At 44.3% G+C, this 15810-nt stretch overlaps 1 protein-coding gene across 1 annotated transcript in view; it reads left to right on the top strand.

Moving 5' to 3' along the window:
* The window catches only part of npr2 (natriuretic peptide receptor 2), a 163054-nt gene that overhangs the window by 123122 nt on the left and 24122 nt on the right, over positions 1 to 15810 (top strand). Inside the window, exons 17-19 of the mRNA XM_078222101.1 lie at positions 2440 to 2563; positions 7631 to 7699; positions 13982 to 14156. Coding sequence (XP_078078227.1) covers positions 2440 to 2563; positions 7631 to 7699; positions 13982 to 14156 — 368 coding nt within the window. The remainder of the gene's footprint in view (positions 1 to 2439; positions 2564 to 7630; positions 7700 to 13981; positions 14157 to 15810) is intronic.

The following is a 15810-nucleotide window of genomic DNA, read 5'->3' as shown; positions in this document are numbered from 1 at the left end:
CGGCCTTGGGTGACTGCATGGAGTTTGCACATTCTCCCTGTGTCTGCATGGGTTTCTCTGGGTGCTCTGCTTCTTCCTACAGTCCAAAATTGTGCAGGTTTGGTAGATTGGTCATGTTAAATGTACGGGGGTCACGGGGATAGGGAGGAAGGGTGCTCTTTCGGAGAGTCGGTGCTGACTCAATGGGCTGGATGGCCTCTTTCTGCACTGTAGGGGTTCTATATGTGTGCTCTTCTCGTTCTGGCCTCATGAGCATTCCCAATTTTAATTGCTCGGCCATTTGTGGTCATCCATTCAGTCCCAAGCTCTGGAACAACCTTGGGGAGGGAATGGTCCTTAAGCGGCCAATTAGAGCCTCAATTTGGGCTTTGGTAGGCCGGCTGCCAAAGTCTTGCTCCTCTAACCCCAAACAAATTACAGACAGGTCAGGGGTGGATGGGAGGGTGGTGGGAAGGCCAATTTGGAACATCTAATCAACTAATTCGATGAACCTTCTTGCCAACAAATCCACCAACACGGGACCAAAAACTTCTGCCTCAAGAGTTTGAAGCTAAGTTTGATAAACATATTTTCATGAATATGCCAACTTGGATTTTCTATTTTAGCATCGCTGGCACATGCACAGAGTGTAACAGCTAAAAATTATGGACCCCAGGCTTTTGATTCGAATACGGTATGCCTGCACTGCCTGGAGGCTATAATTACAAGATGACACGTTTACATAGACTGTTTCCATTATAAGCATTGGCATACAAATATGTAATAGAAAATGTTGACAGGTCTGTGCATAAACATTGCATTACTCATGCTAAGTTAGAAGATTCACCGTTTTATAACTACACTGGTGTACAGGATAACAATATCATAGATTCATAGAATCACAGAATAAAACAATCAAGGCCATTCAGGTCACAATCTCTGTTAAATTGTGTCGTGAAATTTTTATTGATGCTTTGGCGATCAAATCCCAAATTATTCACGTTATTCTGTGAAAACTTTGATTTGATTACTTTTGTCACACGTACTGGGATACAGTGAAAAGTATTGTTTTTTGTACATACCATACTACCAGAAGGACGTGGAGGCATTGGAGAGAGTGCAGAGAAGGTTTACCAGGATGTTGCCTGGTATGGAGGGTCTTAGCTATGAGGAGAGATTGGGTAGACTGGGGTTGTTCTCCTTGGAAAGACGGAGAATGAGGGGAGATCTAATAGAGGTATACAAGATTATGAAGGGTATAGATAGGGTGAACAGTGGGAAGCTTTTTCCCAGGTCGGAGGTGACGATCACGAGGGGTCACGGGCTCAAGCTGAGAGGGGCGAAGTATAACTCAGACATCAGAGGGACGTTTTTTACACAGAGGGTGGTGGGGGCCTGGAATGCGCTGCCAAGTAGGGTGGTGGAGGCAGGCACGCTGACATCGTTTAAGACTTACCTGGATAGTCACATGAGCAGCCTGGGAATGGAGGGATACAAACGATTGGTCTAGTTGGACCAAGGAGCGGCACAGGCTTGGAGGGCCGAAGGGCCTGTTTCCTGTGCTGTACTGTTCTTTGTTCTTTGTTCATTCGTAAAGTACATTGGGGAGAAGAAAAGGATAGGGTGCAGAATGTAGTGTTGCAGTTACAGATGGGGTGACTGAGGTATTTATATACCTAACTTTTAATCTTTACAACTTTGAAAGCTGGCAGTGCGCAGCAATTAGGTATGCAAAAAGCACTATTTGGAAATAGATAGCCCTATTGACCAGTGCTGGAGTGGGGGATAGGTGGTGGCTACATTTGGAGATAATCCTGTATTTTGGAGCAATGGGGGAAATCTGGGTTTCGGGGAGTAATGGGGAATGGTGGGGCTGTAGGTTGGCACAACTGAGGTTTGTCATTTCTTCAGTGGAACAACTGGAATGATCATTGGCAATGTTCAATAAAGGATAGGCAACATACTCCAGCAGACCCTCACTTGCGGCGAAAATCTATTCCTCTCGGCATATCCCTTTTTGTCTTTCTCTGCCCTTTGGCTGCTAGTCAAAAAAATGGAAGCATTCTAATTGCTATTGACAAAACCCAAGCAGAAGATAATTCAGGCTTTTCTACTTGTGCAGATAATGAAGGTGATAAGGAGCGATAATTAAAGGTTGTTTATTTAAAAATGCACCAAACTTGTTTTTTTTTAAACTGAAATGTCTTATGTAGTTCAATTGCAAACACATAATTTAAGTTCTGAGTGTATCAGTTGAGTCATGGAAAGGTCAGGCAGTAAGATAAATAAATATTTCAAAAAAGGTATTAATTTAGATGATAATGTAAAGACATGTCATATTTGGTGTCAAATAGTGATGAAAGTCAACCATGACCATGTGTCTATGTCAAAAAGATCCTTGATGTGAGACATTCATAATGTGTTCTTATTTAAATGCTTTTTATTTATTTCTTGTTGCAGCTCGGTGGCAGAACAGCTGAAGTGGGGCGAGACAGTACAAGCAGAGGCATTTGACAGTGTCACAATTTATTTCAGTGATATTGTAGGATTCACATCAATGTCTGCGGAAAGCACACCACTGCAGGTAGTACATGGCTAATTGAGGTCTATTAATTTTGCACCCTTCCGAATTGATACTCCTGTAACATTTCATTCCAATTTCTATGAATGGCATTTCATTCTTGAATGATTATAATCATTCATGTGAGTCACAGTCTGAATGGCACAACAAGGGCCTGCACTACCTAAAGGGGCCAATATGAGACTTGCAACAGATCCCAGGATGATGCACTCTTGACCATTTTAAAACTTATTTGCCACAAACAATTTTTCATTACTGAAGAAACTAGACGTATTTGGAAAATTGCTTTCTGGCCAAGAACAAACTCATATTAAGTTGTTAATGTGTGCAAATAAGTACTTGTATTCACTAGTTGTGGTTAAGAAGGAAGACAATTATATAATGTAATCTTATGCAAGTCTATTCAAAGATTTAACAAAGCCGGTACTTCCATATCCCATTAGTCACACTTTGGTTAGTAAAAACATTTTGATTAGCCAGCAAATTTTTAAAAGTTGTATGCTTTTTGAATTCACGTTGGGGTAGGTTTCTAACTTGCTGCCCAGGCAATAACTGATGTTACAGATTGCCTGCCCATTATGAAAATCATTTGATTTTCATTTCCATTTAAATCAGTGGTAATCAAATGTCAGGTGGTTTTCATAATGCATGGCCCCTTTGCAACATTAGTTTCATGGCTGGGGCAGCACCCTTTCTACCTATCAACATCTTGGGAGTTACCTTTGACCACAAAATTAACTGGACTAGCCATATAAATGCGATGGTTGGAAGAGCAGGATAGAGGCTAGGAATCCTGCAGCAAGTAGCTCACCTCCTGACTCCCCAAAACAATTTACAAGGCACAAGTCAAGAGACCCTCTCTAAAACCATTATGGGTGTACCTACACCACATGGATTGCAATGGTTTGGGAAGGTGGTTCATTGCCACCTTCTCAATGGCAACTAGGGATGGGTAATAAATGATGGCTTAGTTAGCAACACCCACATCCTCTAAGTGAGCAAAAAAGGCAAGTTGAAAATCTAACCCTATTCTTTAAGTATAGGAGATGCAAGACTATCTTACGCCTGTCAGAACACTAGTAATTTTATTTCACGTTTTACAGGAATGAATTAAGTATCAGCAGCAACCTCTTTTCATAAACCATGATTTGAACGTATGTTTAAATTTCTGTTTGTCTTAAGTCATGAAACCATAAATTTGTTCTCACTTCATTACTCAATAGTAAAAGTAGCATTTTTGGATCAAGATTATAATTTTAACCCTTAAATCTATATTTGGGGTTGTGATTCAAGATAACATCTAGAGAGAAATGGGAGTTAGTGTATATGATGTAACAGTTTATTGATTTATACCCCATTCTAACCATCTTCATAAGTTAGGTTAGGTTAGGTGCATTGACCCGAACGGGTGCTGGAGTGTGGCGACTAGGGGAATTTCACAGTAACTTCATTGCAGCGTTAATGTAAGCCTTACTTGTGACTAATAAATAATCATAGAAATCATAGAAACCCTACAGTGCAGAAAGAGGCCATTTGGCCCATCGAGTCTGCCCCGACCACAATCCCACCCAGGCCCTACCCCATATCCCTACATATTTGCCCACTAATCCCTCTAACCTACAGACACTAACGGGCAATTTTAGCATGGCCAATCAACCTAACCTGCACATCTTTGGACTGTGGGAGGAAACCGGAGCACCCAGAGGAAACCCACGCAGACACGAGGAGAATGTGCAAACTCCACACAGACAGTGACCCAAGCCGGGAATTGAACCCAGGTCCCTGGAGCTGTGAAGCAGCAGTGCTAACCACTGTGCTACCATGCCGCCCATCTTTTAAACTTTAAAAGATGCATCCAACTTAAATTAAGTTATAATGAACTGCATTACTAATTGGCTGGTGAAAGCAATGATGCCATCTTCTTAAATAACCCAAAACATTTTCTGAAAATTCATAAAGAAGCTCGATGACTTGTAAAATGGGATTCTAGGAAACATAGGCTGTGAATTAATGAGTCAATGGGTCGGGAAACAGCATCCCAGAAAGGTAAACATGCTCTGGAGACAAGAAATAGGTGAACATGGGGGGGTTCAGCAGGATGTATGGAGGGTTGAAGGGGGGGTGTGGACAGGGAAGGTGGGAAAGCTATAATGAGAAGTATATCAACAGAAAATGCTGGAGAAACTCAGCAGTTTAGTCAGCATCTGTGTTAAGTGAGAAAAATTGTTAATTTTCTGTTCTTGCCGGTGGTAAGCCTGAAGGCAGGGAGAATATGTCATTAGGCAGGATGGAGGCATAACCACTTTCCCACCTCTACCAGAATTAAATTCTGGGTGGGAAGACTCATGGTTGACCTTCTCTCCCTACTGTCTATTGAGTCCCATAAATGATCAATTAAAGGCCACTTAAGGACCCCATTCACTACTGCTGGTATTAATCCAGTGGTTACAAAGAACAAAGAACAAAGAACAATACAGCACAGGAACAGGCCCTTCGGCCCTCCAAGCCCGCGCCGCTCCCCGGTCCAGGATTGAATCCTGAATCCAGGATCCCCGCCCAATTTTCCAGCCTATCTACATACCAATATCCTATCCACCGAGCTGTCCCTCACAGCTACGATGCTTTGTTCATCACAACCTATTAACTCACCCCCACCCCCCCATTCCAGACCATGTGATCTCCAGGGAGAGGCGAAAACCCAGAGTGAAAATCCCAGGGCCAATATGGGGAAAAAAAAATCTGGGAAATTCCTCTCCGACCCCCTGAGGCGATCGAGACGAGTCCAGGAGATCACACTGGCCCTGATCGGAAAATGCTTCCCAACCCTATTCATTTCCACTTCCACGAACACCATCTGAATTCCCTGCCCCCGAGACAGGTTCCCAACTATCCGCAGTCTCGCTCTCTACTGGCACCAGCAAGATGATCATAGAATGAAGCCTTGAAACGAGAAACAAGGAACAATTAGCCCGCGCCGCTCCCTGGTCCAAACTAGACCACTCTTTTGTATCCCTCCATTCCCACTCCGTTCATATAGCTGTCTAGATAAGTCTTAAACGTTCCCAGTGTGTCCGCCTCCACCACCCTGCCCGGCAACACATTCCAGGCCCCCACGACCCTCTGTGTGAAATATGTCCTTCTGATATCTGTGTTAAACCTCCCCCCCTTCACCTTGAACCTATGACCCCTCGTCACCACCGACCCGGGGAAAAGCTTCCCACCGTTCACCCTATCTATGCCTTTCATAATTTTATACACCTCTATTAAGTCTCCCCTCATCCTCCGTCTTTCCAAGGAGAACAACCCCAGTTTCCCCAATCTCTCCTCATAACCAAGCCCCTCCATACCAGGCAACATCCTGGTAAACCTCCTCTGTACTCTCTCCAAAGCCTCCACGTCCTTCTGGTAGTGTGGCGACCAGAACTGGACACAGTATTCCAAATGCGGCCGAACCAACGTTCTATACATCTGCAACATCAGACCCCAACTCTTATACTCTATGCCCCGTCCTATAAAGGCAAGCATGCCATATGCCTTCTTCACCACCTTCTCCACCTGTGACGTCACCTTCAAAGATCTGTGGACTTGCACACCCAGGTCCCTCTGCATCTCTACACCCTTTATGGTTCTTCCATTTATCGTGTAGCTCCTCCCTACATTATTCCCACCAAAATGCATCACTTCGCATTTATCAGGATTGAACTCCATCTGCCATTTCCTTGCCCAAATTTCCAGCCTATCTATATCCTTCTGTAGCCTCTGACAATGTTCCTCACTATCTGCAAGTCCTGCCAGTTTTGTGTCGTCCGCAAACTTACTGATCACCCCAGTTACTCCTTCTTCCAGATCATTTATATAAATCACAAACAGCAGTTTGCGGGCCTGTTGCCATGCAGTGTGCATGGAAGCTATTACCTCCCCCTCGTTACTTACCTGTGGCCTAGGTCACTCAATGATCCTGGGACTCCAGAAGCCGGCATCTCCCTTATGCCGAGCACAAGCGACAATGATTGGCCAGTAACTCTTGGCAGACAATGCCCCCAGGGCTTTGCTTGTTCCTCCATAGAGGCCCATCTCTGGCTTCACTGATTGGCTTGTGGTTTGGTGGACCTTAGTGAACAAAAATAGCATGGATCTCTTGTCAACTCTCCAGCTGGCAGGCAAGACCATCGACATTGGGACAAAATTCCACCCTTTCAGGTCTCACAGACCTGACACGTTAACTCTCTTCCTCTCTGCACACAGATACTGCTTAACCTGCTGAGTTTTTTCCAGCATTTTTCTGCTTTTCTTTCATTTTTCCAGCATCCACGGTATTCTGCTTTCTGATTAACGATTGCTGGAAGTGTTCAGAAAAGGTGGAGTTGATAAAGAAGAATATGTTGTAGCCAGGAAAAGTTGGAAGGTATATGAAGGCAATCCTTTGGGTGGTGGACAATTACAAAGCAGCAGCCCGACATGCTGAGCTTTTCCAGCATTTTCTGTTTTTGTTTTAGATTCCAGCATCCATAGTATTTTGCTTTTATACAAAACAAATCACTCTAGTTAGGCGTTAAAAAAACTATCACAAGACCAGTAGGCCAAGTATTAGAAGAAGGACACTTTGTTTTATGAAGCAATAAAATCCAATATGAATGGTCATTGACCTGAAGCATTAAAGTACGTTTCTCTCCACAGATGCTGCCAGACCTGATGAGCACTTCCAGCATTTTCTGTTTAGCGAAGGCCATTGAAGTAGACAGTGGCCGGAATTCTCCAACCTTACACGTGGCTGGGATTCTCTGGTCCTGCTGCAGTGAATGGAGATTTGGGTGTGCGCCAAATTCTCCATTCTCGCTGGCAACAATGGTGGAGCGTAAGACATCAGAGAATTCCAGCCAGTATCAATAAGTTCAAAACACAATTAGATAGAGTTTTAAAGAGAGGCGCTTGACCTTTCTGTAATATATTTTCCTTGTAAAGTTTGCTCAACGTTGCGAATACCAGAATTAGTTAATTTTATTAATTATTTTGTTTGTTGCTGAATTGTTCCAAAAATCAGCTTTTCAGGAGTGTCTTTTCTTTGTGCAGGTTGTGACCTTGCTGAATGACCTTTATACCTGCTTTGATGCAATTATTGACAATTTTGATGTCTACAAGGTAGGCAAAATATATATCTAAGCAGCGGTAAATGTACCCTGGCACCTCTAAGCTTAAAGATATAAGCCAAAATTCTCTGACCTCTCCTGCAGCTGGGATTCTCCAGTCCCGCTGCTGCAAATGGGAGATTTGGCTGAGCGCCAAATTCTCCATTTTCACTGGCAGCAGCGGCAGAGCATGAGCGGCCGGAGAATTCTGGCCAGAATTATGCAAACAAACGTTAGTTTGCTGTACATGTGTGTTTACTTTATGCACAGCAGTCTACTTAGGACTCTCATTAATGGTTGGGGATTGGTTTTTGACTATGTGATAGTTGTTTCAAAACTGTTTAACTTTGTTGAGAAATGCCAGCTGTCAGTGAAATGAACACATACGATGTGAATCATTTCGCAATCTTCCAGATTTTTAAACTGCCAATGTCAAACATATAAAACAGTTATTAAATGCCAAAAAGAATGAGCCATGTTAAAAAAAAATACTGTCCACAAAGAAAACAGAAGAGATGGTTCCAACATCAACAATTGGGGCGGCACGGTGGCACAGTGATTAGCACTGCTGCCTCACAGCGCCAGGGACTCGGGTTCGATTCCCAGCTTGGGTCACTGTCTGTGTGGAGTTTGCACATTCTCCCCGTGTCTGCATGGGTTTCCTCCGGATGCTCTGGTTTCCTCCCGCAGTCTGAAAGACATGTTGGTTAGATGCATTGACCATGCTAAATTCTCCCTCCGTGCACCCGAACAGGTGCTGGAGTGTGGTGACTAGAGGATTTTCACAGTAACTTCACTGCAGTATTAATGTAAGCCTACTTGTGACTAATAAATATACTTTACTTTTTTAACATATGTGAAGACAGGCATTGAAGAAAACATTCATACACATACATGTTGCATTAGCTGAGTGTGTATCATAGTCATCTGAATAGAATCATGTAACCCAGACAGAAGCTATTTGACCCATCATATCAGATCTTTGAAAGAACTATCCAGTTAATCTCACTCCTCTCTTTTTTTCCCCATTCCCCTGCAAATTGTTCTTTATTAAATTATTTATTACATTTCCTTTTTGTTGCTGCCATCCTTTAAAGCAGTACACTTCAGATCATAATAACTCACTATCACAGAAATATTACTGCACAGAAGGATGTTATTTGGCCTTTTGTGTCCACACCAGCTCTCCAAACGAGCATCATGACTTAATGTCATTTCCCTGCCTTTTCCCTGTACTCCCACACAAGTAATCATCTAATTCCCTCTTCAGTGCCTCAATTGAACCTATCTCCACTACACTTCCAGACAGTGCATTCTACTGTGAGGTTTTTCTCACAGCGCATTTGTTTATTTTGCAAATCACTTTAAATCCTAGAATCATAGAAATCATAGAAACCCTACAGTGCAGAAGGAGGTCATTCGGCCCATCGAGTCTGCACCGATCACAATCCCACCCAGGCCCTACCCCCACATATTTACCCGCTAATCCCGCTAACCTACACATCCCAGGACTCTAAGGGGCAATTTTTAACCTGGCCAATCAACCTAACCCGCACATGTTTGGACTGTGGGAGGAAACCGGAGCACCCGGAGGAAACCCACGCAGACACGAGGAGAATGTGCAAACTCCACACAGACAGTGACCCGAGCCGGGAATCGAACCCGGGACCCTGGAGCTGTGAAGCAGCAGTGCTAACCACTGTGCTACCGTGCCGCCCCTACAGAAGGAGGTCATTCAGCCCATTGAGTCTGCACCAACCCTTCGAAAGAACATCTTACGAAGGCCCACACCCCCATCCCCGTAACCCCACACATTTACCATGGCTAATCCACATGGGCGGCACGATGGCACAATGGTTAGCACTGCTGCCTCACAGCGCCAGGGACCCGGGTTTGGTTCCTGGCTTGGATCACTGTCTGTGTGGAGTTCGCACATTCTCCCCATGTCTGTGTGGGTTTCCTCCGGCTGCTCTGGTTTTCTCCCACAGTCAGAAAGATGTGCTGGTTAGGTGGATTGGCCATGCTAAATTGCCCCTTAGTGTACCCGAACAGGCACCAGAGTGTGGTGGCTAGGGGATTTTCACTGTAACTTCATTGCATTGTTAATGTAAGCCTACTTGTGACAATAATAAATAATAAATAAATATCTTTGGACACTAAGGGACAATTTGTCATGGCCAATCCACCTAACCTGTACATCTTTTTGCACTGTGGGAGGAAACCAGAGCACCCGGAGGAAACCCATGGAGACAGTGGAGAACATGCAAAGTCCACACAGTCACCCAAGGCTGGAATCGAACCCGGGTCCCTGGTGCTGTGAGGCAGCAGTGCTAACCACTGTGCCACCATGCCGCTTGATCATTTTACGAGCAGGAACAGTTTCTCCCCATTCACTCTGTCCAACCCTCTCATGATTTCCTCCTGGTTCTTTGCCATTTAGCTTAAATCTGTGTCTGTTGGTATCTAACCCTCTAGCTCCTGGAAATAGCTTGTCAAATACTTCTGATATTTCTTAATGTTCTGAAACCTGGATGATTTATTTCAGTAATTTTACATCATTTGTGATGGTAATTCCTGAAGTAGCATCCTGATTACTTTGAAATCCCTGATGATATGTTGAAAATTATATTGGGCTAGTTTCCTTTTATTTAAATTTTTATTCTGTACAAAAAACCCAATTCAATCAAATCTAATTCATGGTCCCCACAAGGGAGACAAATAAGATCCAAGATGAGGCATTGCACCCCATCCTGGGCTTGAGCTGACGCTTCATCTTAGCCCAAAGGCAAAGATGGCTTTGAAAAATTGCATCAGGTGACGCCTCGGTTTAACCTCATCGGCCACTCTGACCATTGACTCTACCCTAGCCTGGGAGACCAATCTGCCTCATCATTGACTCTACCCTAGTCTGGGAGACCAACCTGCCTCATCATTGATTCTACCCTAGCCTGGGAGACCAACCTGCCTGATCATTGACTCTACCCTAGCCTGGGAGACCAACCTGCCTGATCATTGACTCTACCCTAGCCTGGGAGACCAACCTGCCTGATCATTGATTCTACCGTAGCTGGGAGATCAACCTTCCTGATCATTGACTCTCCCCAGTTTCCAAGATGACTGGATTGTGTCTGATTCACCAGTCACACCTGAAGCTACTAGAATACAATTTGCTACAAGTACAGATAGGTAACAATTAGAATTGCCCGAGCACTCCAGGTGATAACATAGTTGTACGGTCTGGTGAACTGCACTTCTGCACATTGAAGCAACATGATTTGATTGCTATCAAAATATACACATGGAACGTGGTGTATATTAACCAATTTGATCTGGAACTAATATCAAATATATGGAAGTTGCCATATTGAACAACAGCAAAACCAATGCAGTGTGGAACCGCTGATGGCTCAGTGTGAATGTGAAATTGAGCAGGGACTTGGATTCTTTTACTAAAAAATACCATGTTAGCTCATCACCAGGGCAGCAGAGGGAAATTTATAGTTCACCTCAGTAACTATTAATGATAAGGAAAGGCAGAAAACATCAGCCATGCTTTCTTCTCCTGGTTACTGTCCAGCAACCCATGTTGGGGTGTGTGGGTGTTGATCGAGTTAGAATTTAAATTTCTGCACGGTTCAACACACTGCTGGAAATCACTATAAGAAATGGTGACTTGGCCAACTGCATTCAAAGGTTATATCAGTGACAGAGCTATATCTGAGCCTGAACCAGTACCTTCGTTGATACTAGAGAGAAAATTGTCATTCACTTAACATTGCCAGATTTGTCAACAGAGCAAATAGGGATGGATAATAAATGTTGGCCTTTCCAGCAATGTTCATATTGCATGAATGAATGAACAGCACGGTGGCACAGTGGTTAGCACTGCTGCCTCACAGCGCCAGGGACCCGGGTTTGATTCCCGGCTTGGGTCACTGTCTATGTGGAGTTTGCACGTTCTCCCCATTACTGCGTGGGTTTCCTCCGGGTGCTCCGGTTTCCTCCCACAGTCTGAAAGATGTGCTGGTTAGGTGCATTGACCCGAACAGGTGCCGGAGTGTGGCGACGAGGGAAATCTCACAGTAACTTCATTGCAGTGTTAATGTAAGCCTTACTTGTGACTAATAAATAAACTTTACAAACAGAAAGCTAAAAATCAGCCTTTGTTTGCAGAATATCTTACTTCATGTCTCAGAAAATCCTTCAGTTGCTTCTTAGAAATGCATCGACTATTGTTATGTGATATGACTAAACAATCGCAATATCAATTCTATCTGTTGTCTAACATTTTGTGTCATAACAGCCACCAGGGAACCTCATTTCAGTGTAAGCAGTCATTTTGCCAGGGTTTCTGTCAGTTCAGACCCATTGAACTGTGGAGATTTACAGAAAGAGTCAATTCAGGCCACCTGCTTCTCAAAGAGAGATTTTATTTTGTTCATTCATGCAATATGACAATGCTGGAAAGGCAAACATTTATTATCCATCCCTATTTGCTCTGTGGCTTGCTGAAGCCTTGCTAGACCATTTCAGAAGGCAATTAAGAGTCAAACATAATAGCCTACTCTTGCTCCTAGTTTCTATTGCTGTGCGTGTTTCATCACTTGTAGGCCAGGCTAGATCAGGACAGCAGATTTCCATCCCTTAAGGACATTAATGAATCAGATGCGTTTTTACGACAATCTGGTTATTTCATGATCATTATTCGCGAGACTAACATTTTACTTCATTCAATTGAATTGAAATTCCACTACCTGCCATGGTGGGATTTGAAGTCATGTCTCCTGAATATTAGTCTAGGCCCCTGTACTACTAGTCCAGTAACCTCACCACTATGCTGTGGCCCACTACCATCTTCTTCCAAAAGATTGCCGATGTCTGTAGCGAAAGCCTGAACTTTCAGAGACACCGCTGTTCAAAGACATTAAGGAAGCTGCCCCTTGGCCTATATATAGACCCTGTGATGAGGGTTTCACCACCTTCAAGTTGCAGCGCTGTGTCTAGTCTCTCTGCTTCGTCCAGCTGTGGAGAAGCCCGCAAGACTTGCTGCCCCTGTCGCTATGGCTGCTGAGTTGAAGCAAGCTGCATCTCGTCCTCTGGAAAAAAGTATGGAAAATGTGGCCCCCATGTTACAGGAAAGTCCCAAAGGCAGTAAAGTGAGATTAGCCTCAGTGGTATCCAAGGCATTTGATAATAGTTGTACAAAGCTCCTGTCCCTAACAAAAACAATGAATTTAGGCTGAAAGAAAGTTTCACTGTGGCTGTCCTTTATACTGCTTGTGCCAGTACAGTTTCATTCTGAAATGACTTCCCCTTGTACACTCACCTTCTCCAATCTGGTGGTGCAGGCACGGTTAGAGCCCACGCATTATTGGCAAAGAGAGATTCCATGCTTTTAGCTGATTTCCTGCCCTGCGTGCTCCAGAACCTGCCACTAACCAGGTGGAAAGTTCTGCCTGTTGAGGCTGAGATTATTGCCCCTTTCAAATAAAAACTAAATAAAGATTTGAGGCATTTTGTGCCTTTGGGAGAGCATGGGGCAGTCCAATTAGTTTGTATTGCTTTATCCCCGACAGCAGGATGATATCATAGAATCGAATCCCGACAGTGCAGAAGGAGGTCATTCGGCCCATCGAGCCTGCGCCAACAACAATCCCATCCAGACCTCATCCCCATAACCCCATATATCTCCCCTGCTAATCCCCCTGACACTAAGAGGCAATTTAGCATGGCCAATCAACCTAACCCACACATCTTTGATGATGCGCTGAATGGATTCCTCCTGCACTGTAAACCTCTCCAGTTCGGTGGTCCTGAATTGGAAGAAACTCAAGAGGAACAACATAAACAACTGAATGTATCCTTTCACGGAGTAACCCATTGACCCCCCCCCCCCCCCCCCCCCCCCCCCCCCGCCCCCCCCCCAGCCTCCCATCAAAGTTACATCCAGATAATCGCAATGGACTTTCAGAAGCAAAATTTCTGTGTTGCAGTTTAGCACATTGGTAGAAAATAAGAAATCTCCCACTCAAATCTCCCAATGCAATTAAGACAGTAAATGTTGGAAACACTCAGCAGGTCTGGCAGCATTTGTGGAGAGAGAAACAAGAGTTAACCCAATTCGAGTCTTTCTTCAGAACTCCTTGACCTGAAATGTTAACTGTTTCTCTCTGCGCTGATGGTGTCAGACCTGCTGAGTGTTTCCAGCATTTTCCGTGTTTATTTCAGATTTTCAGCCTCTCTGCAGGATTGTGCTTTCTTCCCATTAACCCAGTGTTTCTTCTCCCACTACCAGGTAGAAACCATTGGAGATGCCTATATGGTTGTGTCCGGGCTCCCGGTACGGAATGGCAAACTCCACGCACGAGAGACTGCCAGAATGTCCTTGGCATTACTGGAAGCAGTGAAATCATTTAAAATACGACACAGGCCCAACGACCAGCTGAAGCTAAGAATAGGAATCCACACCGGTAAATTATCTTCATCCAAGCTCCAGATGTCTGTGGGGAATATTTACTTCTTCCTGATACATTTCAATATCCAGTTAGGTTGAAACTTTGACCCAAACAACTTCAACATGTGGGTGCAAAAGTTGTACTTTTGCTGTCTGGGCAGAATTAATATTCTCTACCTGGAGGGGCCCAGCACCACAATGGTCAGCAAGCCCCAGGTTCAGTTCTAAGTCTGTGTTGCATTAACTAATCTTGGCAGTGGGAAGCATTAAGGTAATACAATGGCCGTGATCTCGTGTCCATGCTGGCTGTGGGCGCAAATCCCATAATGGCCACTAAATCTCGTGAGAAGACCAAAATGGGATTTGCATCGGTGAGATCTCAGTTATGGGCGTGAACCTGATTTCTGTGTATTTTAATAAATATATTTTCCACAATAAGTATATTTTAATAAATGCCTTGTCGCCATAACGTCCACCCGCACCTTATTCTCCCACCCAGTCAGTGTGACGTCGTGCAAGTGTAAATTACTACTGATTTTCATGAAGTATAGCCCCCAGGTGGTGAGGTCCATGGCAGGGGAATGCCCTGGTAATCTCAACCTGGCAGTGCCAGGGACGGGCCTTCTGGGGAGCCCCATTGTGGGGATTCCCCTTATGTGTGGTGGTGGGTGGCGCAGGGTGGGGAGGAAAGGTGAATCCCGATGCCTGCAAGCGGGGGGTAGTGGGACAATGTAGGCGTTGTGGTGGGGAAGCTGTCCTGAATCTGGTATTGTGTAGAGGGCAAACCCCGATGCTTGGGAGGGGGCGGGGGTCCCGATTCCCTCAGGGGAAGAGCAGGTGCCTTTTATTTAAGGCTAAGATTGGGGCGTCCTTTTAAAATGGCACCTCGATCCCAGGATGCCTGGTCTTTAGGCCCCCTCCCTTCAGCTGATGCCGTGAATCTCGCTTCCCATTTTAAAATGCAGAGTGTTATTCAGTCCGATGAAAAAAGCCGGTCATGCAGCCTGCGAGCTTCACAACAGTTTCTCACCTGAGACAACACTTTGTGCATTTCTGGGAAAATTCCATCCATAATATCTAGGAAATGGAAAAAGAACCAGCCAGCATCCCTCTCCTGTGAAGATTCACACATATAAAATGAGCATTTGAGTGAAGTGCCAGAGGACTGCCAGCACCTATAAAACTCTACTCCAAAATGAATCAGTGCCTTTAGGAATGAAAGCAAAGTCAATTTCTTTAAAAATTCCTGCTGCTGCGAATAAAACGCTTTCATTTCAGCCGAGAGTAGACATCCAGCTGAAGGATTCTTTGTTGTGAAGATAGTTTCAGAGTTAGGGCTGCTTACTTCAGTGAATAAAAATCTGGGAATGGATCTGATGGAGGCTTAAAAAGCAATGGGGAATTGGACAGATTTTATGACATGGATGGGGATTATACAGATAAGCAAAGTTCGAGATTCAATGCCAGGAAATAATCATCCTCTGGAATCGACTGATGGAACATGTGGTGCATAAACATTTGCTGCAGCCTTTTCAAAGAGAACTTCTCAAGTTTCTGAAAGTAGGAAACATTTTGGTTATGAATGGGAAATTGTTAATTAACTGGGGTTAGGAGTTATGGGCCACTAGCTTCAAGCTTTGTTTAATCATATTGGGGAGGAGATCACAGCA

Source organism: Mustelus asterias, chromosome 1 (genome assembly GCF_964213995.1).
Source record: "Mustelus asterias chromosome 1, sMusAst1.hap1.1, whole genome shotgun sequence".
Classification (NCBI taxonomy): domain Eukaryota; kingdom Metazoa; phylum Chordata; class Chondrichthyes; order Carcharhiniformes; family Triakidae; genus Mustelus; species Mustelus asterias.
The sequence above is the reverse complement of the archived record's forward strand: the minus strand, read 5'-3'. Positions and strand labels throughout refer to the sequence as shown.